Source organism: Cannabis sativa, chromosome 2 (assembly GCF_029168945.1).
Source record: "Cannabis sativa cultivar Pink pepper isolate KNU-18-1 chromosome 2, ASM2916894v1, whole genome shotgun sequence".
Taxonomy (NCBI): Eukaryota; Viridiplantae; Streptophyta; class Magnoliopsida; order Rosales; family Cannabaceae; genus Cannabis; species Cannabis sativa.
This window is the reverse complement of record NC_083602.1, coordinates 89,046,754-89,053,228: the sequence shown is the minus strand read 5'-3', so window position 1 is coordinate 89,053,228 and position 6,475 is coordinate 89,046,754. Positions and strand designations below refer to the sequence as shown.

The 6,475-nt window shown below is 34.8% G+C and overlaps 2 protein-coding genes across 4 annotated transcripts; one reads left to right on the top strand and one right to left on the bottom strand.

The window, feature by feature from the left end:
• The first annotated feature begins 416 nt into the window (after nucleotides 1-416).
• Nucleotides 417-3,699, top strand: LOC115719478 (uncharacterized). Its single transcript, XM_030648540.2, has 7 exons — nucleotides 417-916; nucleotides 1,475-1,651; nucleotides 1,768-1,917; nucleotides 2,024-2,143; nucleotides 2,204-2,290; nucleotides 2,796-3,248; nucleotides 3,404-3,699. Exons 1-6 carry the CDS (start codon nucleotides 560-562, stop codon nucleotides 3,243-3,245), a joined length of 1,341 nt encoding a protein of 446 aa, XP_030504400.2. The 5' UTR covers nucleotides 417-559; the 3' UTR covers nucleotides 3,246-3,248; nucleotides 3,404-3,699.
• Nucleotides 3,700-3,775: 76 nt separating this feature from the next.
• On the bottom strand, nucleotides 3,776-5,880 carry LOC115719479 (NEDD8-specific protease 1). 3 transcript variants are annotated; one of them, XM_030648541.2, is made up of 2 exons: nucleotides 5,722-5,880; nucleotides 3,776-4,721 (listed from the first exon to the last, which is right to left on the bottom strand). In XM_030648541.2, exon 2 carries the CDS (start codon nucleotides 4,687-4,689, stop codon nucleotides 3,994-3,996), a length of 696 nt encoding a protein of 231 aa, XP_030504401.2. In that variant the 5' UTR covers nucleotides 4,690-4,721; nucleotides 5,722-5,880; the 3' UTR covers nucleotides 3,776-3,993. The 3 variants fall into 3 exon arrangements, with proteins under 3 accessions (XP_030504401.2, XP_060966964.1, XP_030504404.2); XM_061110981.1 differs by having other exon boundaries at nucleotides 5,646-5,871; XM_030648544.2 differs by having other exon boundaries at nucleotides 3,776-4,735; nucleotides 5,722-5,871.
• Between the last annotated feature and the right edge of the window lie 595 nt (nucleotides 5,881-6,475).

The following is a 6,475-nucleotide window of genomic DNA, read 5'->3' as shown; positions in this document are numbered from 1 at the left end:
TCTTCAGCCCTACCTACTGGCACTCGTAACACTTCATCATCTTCTTCCTCTAGAATAACAACATCTCCCATTATCCTTCCTTCATTACTGCTAGACGCCATAACAGCCACCACACGAACAAGACTCAGACCACAGCACTCAACACAGAGCGACAGCCAACGTATCAGAGGATACGACTCATATTGAAAAGTCATAACTCTACTTAATTACACTAATAATAATATAACACTTAAAAGAATACTAAACACAAATAATACCTTTCAACATTATTACTCTTTCAAAAAAAATCTTAATTCAAAAATCAAATAATGTCTTGCAATAATTGGAGAAACAAAAATGGTAAGCACATATAGACAGAGGATTCGGCTCCATATACACACACAGTTGGTTCATATACATATCTATATATATATAGATATATTATAACGTTAACAACTGTGGCTATGGTAACGTCTCTTTACATTATTTTCCCTCTTTTCTACACTTTTTTGAATTTGTAAAAACCTTAAAAAAGACAGAGTACGGATCTTCCGCATTCTAACACTCTCTTCTTTATGCCATGGAACAACAACATCAACAACAACTCGGCTTCAACTCGGCTCCACCTTTAGTCTCTTTAACCCCATTCACGCCCTCCTCCAAACGCCGTCTCTCCAGCTCCTTCATCAAGCCGACTCCACCTGTTCCAGCAGCTACACCACTCTCTTGGGTCTCCCTTCAAGGGCGGCTCCTCCACGCCGATGAGGCCAGCTCGGCTAGCGCCATAAAGGGTGGCTTGCTTCCCGATGAAGCCGTGGCTTGGGAACTCTTTAGCCCCATTCAACGCTTTCTCATTGTAGCCGTGATTGGGGTTGCTGTTGCTGAGTCTAAGAAGAATGGGATCATTTTCCAGCTCAAAAAATCAGTCGCATTTAGGGTATGTTTTGATGATGATTTAAAGAAATGATTTTTAATTAATACCCATTGATTGTGATTTTGATATGAGTAATTTTTAAACATTCAAATTCATTTCAGACATAAGGGTCTAAACTGTTCTTGTGTATTTCATGTAAAAACATGTTTTTTTCTTAGCTTAGCACTAATGATGAGAGAAAGAGAGAGAGAGAAATCAAGTGTTGTGTGATGTAGTGATAGGAAAAACTTTACTGGTATCCTTCCTTGCCGGGATCAAGGGTTCGAATCCCACCACAGCTCCTCATTAGGAGAGATTATGCTTCGGCCCTTTGGGAGGGTAGCTTGCTCTGTCAATCATCCTTAATGAGATGAAAACTCTCGAGGTCCATACTGATAACCCAATTAAAGTAGGATGAGGTATAAGACCCTAGTACGTGATCATCGGGATTGTCAAAGCTAAGCTACTGAAAGAGTGGGGAAAGGACCTGCACCACATGATCTCCTTTTTTCAGAATAAAGAAAATGATGAGAGAGGGAGCTCAATTATTTTGAATTTTAATAGTAGTAGTGTACTGTACAGGATCAGGTTTTATCAAGCATGCAACAAAAGCTGGATTGTTTGTGTGAGCAGCTGATCAATGTTAAGGACTATTCAGGAATTGGGGGCATTGAAGTTTTTGGCTCTGACAAAAACAAGCTTGTCTCTTGTGGTTGTTCACTTTGTGATCAACATCATAACCTGTTTAACAAATTGGAAGTAAGAAGAACAATTCATTAATCCATTGTCAGAGTTAGACTTTTCTTGGTTGATTTTGAAATTTCAAATTGTTAATTTTTCTTTATGAATTTGGGAACAAACAAACAAACAAACAGGGCAACTCTTTCAGTAAATGTAACAGTGGAGATGAGATTCTTCAGTATAAGATGTCTGCTTGTAATGTTGTTGAGCAAGAGGAGCGTCGAATGTCTGATTTATCAGATTGGGCTTCAAGTGTCACATCTGCTGCTGAAACTGAAATCCAGGTGAGGTTTCTTAAACAAACTAAAATAATTTTAAACAGGTGATCTCTCATGTTCATCAAGAGTTCTTTCTTGATAATCTGATTTCATGCATATCATTATTATACAGTTGAACAACTTAGCTATAGAACAAGACATTTACAATCTCAAAAGGGATTGTGAAGACAAGGATGCTACCATAAAAGACCTTACCAATTTACTGCATTCATCTGATGTAGCTGGCTCAAAGGTACTGTTTTTCTATTTTATGCTTTTATCCATTTTCAGATCTAATTTTCTTTCTTAACAGAGAATATCAGAGCTGGAAGACATTATTAAAAGAAAGAACAGTATGATTACTCGATTGAAGAAGGACATGATAATCCTCGAACAAAAGGTATCATATAAACCTTTGTCATCTTATTTGGAACAATTATGCATAGGAGACTCGGTAAAGTAGCTCAAAGATATATGTTGATGTATTAGTTTTTTTAGGGGTGGCAATTGACCCGCGGATGTGACACAAACATGACACGAAAATTATGCAGGTCGTGTTCTGTTATGTTTTATAAATTTTTTTGTGTCACGGGTTGTGTTGTGTCTCGTATCATGTCAGCCATCTAAAATAAATTTAAGAGCACGACACAATGACACTAAAAACAACAATTTAGCTTACAACCTGTCAACACGACACGAAACAAAATTTATTTGAGTTGTGTTCATGTCCATGTTTTATAAATTTTTCGTCATGGGTTGTGTTTGGGTCAGCAGCTTTTCAGTAAATTTAAGACCTCAACACGGCCCAACACGACACGCAAACATGTCACCCCTAATTTTTTTATGCCTCTTATGGATTTTTGCTATTGTTGTCTTGAACCCCACATTTGAAAAACAAAATACAGGTGGTGAGTCTTACCAGACTTCGCAGGCCATCTTTCTCCGCTTCTTCCTCAGAGTCACCTAGTATACGCGTTCCACCATTGACAGATAACCTTCTTTACGACATGGACAGTACTACTAGCCCTTCTTCATCTTCAGATTCAGACCGAGCACAGTCACCGGTTCCTAAAACTCCAGAGATCCCTCCTCCAAGTTTCGATTTTCATTCAACAAGACATCAAAAATCATTGCCAACAAAGCTTAAGCAGCTCCCCATGTTGAGACCAACAAAAGACAACAAGCATTCGAAATCTCGATCAGTAAGTCCTCTCAAGGAGTTATCAATGAACCGTAAATCAGACACATTTTCTTCTTTGAAACAAAGGCCATTATCATCAAGTGGAGAAACCAAAAGGAATAGAAGACCAAATCCACACAAAGATTCTACAACAACACACAAGAGATGGGTTTAATTAGTAAGTATTTGAAATGAAAATATAATTCAATGCATTTAATCATAGATTGAAGCCTATTAGATATCTTTTATATCTTGTTATTTGATCACATTAAGTGAAATATGGTTGGAGGGAGTGTTAATTTTAGCTCTGTTTTCTAACTTGATTGTATGTAGGAAAATTCATCATTGAAGAAATATCTAGCAATGATTTTGACACTCGAAACTCGAAAGAATCTCAACCATGTAACCACCGATACATAACAACGATTCGGTAGTTGCAGATGCTAGTGATTTTCTTGCTGTTGGGAATGTTGCAGGGTCTGTCTGTCTGTTCTTTTCAACAATATTTAGTTAGCCATGTAATTACTAGGACGAGTTCAGTCTTAATTTCCTTTCATTGTTGTTTGTGTAATATTCAGAGACTACCCCACCAAAAAATGAAATAATATTCCGAAACTATATTTAGATAATTGTAATATTTGGGAAGAAAGCACAAGAAGAAAACGAAAGAATGATAAAAAGAGGAAAAAACAACAAGACAGTGAGTGAACATAACTAAACAATAATAAACAAAATTTTAAACCATGATTGTTTCTAACATGATATTATTATTAACAGTTAAGTACTCCTATAACGATGTCCTAAAATCTGTACTCATTTTCTGTATCATTGTCTATATTCTTGCAAAGGAAAGAACTAAAACATAAATAACTAAGCATTAACTCTTTCATTGGTCTTCTTCTTCCTTTCATCTACTGAAAATCTCACTTCTTCTTGGCCATGAGAGTTTTAATCAGCTCCAGAATCTCATTTCTCATTTCAGAAACCAAAGATGGAGTAACCTTCTCCTTCAAATCAGAAAACCATAGAAAATTTTTGCCATTGGCTATGTTGTGACCATTACTATGCCAAAGGCATATCACTCTGGCAATGGCAGTAACATATAAGCCACAATCATAACCGTTCTCTTGCCTTGGACAATCACTGCATTCTGTATACTTGGCTTTAGATTCTGAACCTGAATCCGAGATGTAGTTGCGAACTGCATTGTAAAGACGGAAAGCAGGTAATCTGTTCCCGGGTGCATTGCTATCGTGGTGAATGAACATATTAGTTTGTCTCTCGAATGCAAGTAAGCTCCAATGAGTTCCACCTTCGGCCAAACTCACATCTTCATTGTCATTGACAGGAAAGAGTATCAGTCTTTTAGAAGACAAATTCAGCGGCTCCACAAACTCCTTGAGATTTGACATCGAAGAACAGCTCATTATCCAGTAAGATATTGATGGTGGAACTAGCAAGACGTCTGAAGAATCAAGGGATGAAGAGAGATAGCTCAGATAGAACTCGATTATACGATCATTCAGAAAATCTGGTCCACTTAGGATATCCAAATCTGATCTCCTGAGCACAACATCGTTGTAGCTAAGAATTTTCTCATCAGGGTTGGAGCTCTCCATCTCTTCGTGCAAGTTATGATGAGCTCGTAATCCTGGACAAACAAAACTGCAATCATTGATCAACAATAACCATAATCCTAAACAAATATAAATTGAGAATTGAAGAAGGCCATTGATACCAACTCACAAATGGTACTTAGAACTTAATCAAGAAAGCCATGAATGTTAAAGTTTGTTAAGTCAAGGTTTATTCTTCAGCAACAAGAGAAACACAAAATACAATAATGATCTTTCAAGTTGCTGAAGCTGAATATCAAATGTCCTAATCCAGAATTACAAAAACACTGCTTCATTGGAATTTATCATCTCTAACTAAGTCAGTGAATATTAAAACTAAAACATCATAAAAAAACGAGAATTTAAGAAAATTTGGGTATGTTTTGTATGTAGCATCTCAAATAAATATTTCTGCAATTTTTATTTCTTTTCATTTAATGCCTGTGTTCAACTAACTAATTCACAGAATCAATCTTCCACACCCAAGAAAACATATATACATACATATATGTATATGGAAATACAGTTTGCAATTACTGTAATCAGACCCAAAAACTTTATATCATGCACATATTTATGTGAATATTTTATAAACGGACAGAACATAGCCTCAAATGATTCAGAATTTTAGTCCCCAAAATTTTTGATTGAAAATTCAGGAAACAGTTTATTGCCAATAATACAATACTTACAAATATTACTCTTACTCACAACCGATCCAAACAGCAAAGACTCTATAAAAAAAAAAAAAAAAAAAAAAAAAAAAAACTGATTCTCTTCTTCAAAAAAGAATTGTGAATTTTCATCAATAACAAATAATACAGCGGCATTAAAGAAAAAAGATCCAAAATAAGGAAGTAATTAATAACATCAACAAACCCTAGAAATTGTTGAAGCATGAACAAGACTAATTTAATTTAGGGTATATTAACAGCAATGGTAATGATAATTTTACGTACTTGAGTTGTAACTTGAGTTTCTGAAAAATTGAAAACACGCCATGGATCTGAAAATGGAAAGAAAAGAAAAACTAACCGAAAAGCTTAGTGGAAATGAAATCGAGAGGATTGAAAACTCCTCCTACGCCTATGTCCGTACTATTCGCATGGCGGTTCCATAGTGGTTTCTCCTTATATGTATATGCCTCAAGTTTCGGTTCAAACTCAAAATTTACTATAACTAGTACAAAATTTTAAATTATATATGAAATAAATTATTTATTTTATTTGATGATAAATAAGCAATAAAATTTTATTAAATTTTTACATAAATTTCTTTAAAAGAATGTGAGAAGATAAAATCATGCCCTATTTCATACATTTGAGAACCTGTGCATGCCCATAACAAAATACCCCTCAACAAAATTAATGAGGAGATTGGAAAAATAACACATGTAAATATCTATTCATGGTGATGTTAAGATTATTTTCTTTTTGTGTTTGTTTCCTTTCTTTAAGTGTGGATCTGTTTACTTGTTGGCTAGTATGTACGTATCTGTCAATCAATGACTATACTACTACTGTAATATCTTTTTATAAATATTAAATAATTTAATTTAAGAAAGTAATCAATTTAAAATAAATTGAATTCTTATTTATGCAGATTTTATTGGATTGAATTTGAGCTATTGTACGGATTGGATTGGATCCGAAAGAACAAAATTTTGCACTTAGAGCGGATCAGATGTACTATGAGCAAAATAATGCGAATTGAATTGTATAAGTACCCCTACATGTACGTATTTGTCAAGCAAGGACTATACTACTACAATATTTTTATGTGTATTAAT

Excerpts from the sequence above, each read along its gene's own strand:
- LOC115719479 (XM_061110981.1), bottom strand. The coding sequence starts at position 5,688 with ATGGCGTGTTTTCAATTTTTCAGAAACTCAAGTTACAACTCAA. Across the intron at positions 4,722-5,645 it reads AAACTCAAGTTACAACTCAA|GATTACGAGCTCATCATAAC; the intron begins GTACGTAAAATT and ends TTGTTTGTCCAG.
- LOC115719478 (XM_030648540.2), top strand. The coding sequence starts at position 560 with ATGGAACAACAACATCAACAACAACTCGGCTTCAACTCGGCTCCACCT. Across the intron at positions 1,652-1,767 it reads ACCTGTTTAACAAATTGGAA|GGCAACTCTTTCAGTAAATG; the intron begins GTAAGAAGAACA and ends ACAAACAAACAG. Across the intron at positions 2,144-2,203 it reads CTGATGTAGCTGGCTCAAAG|AGAATATCAGAGCTGGAAGA; the intron begins GTACTGTTTTTC and ends CTTTCTTAACAG.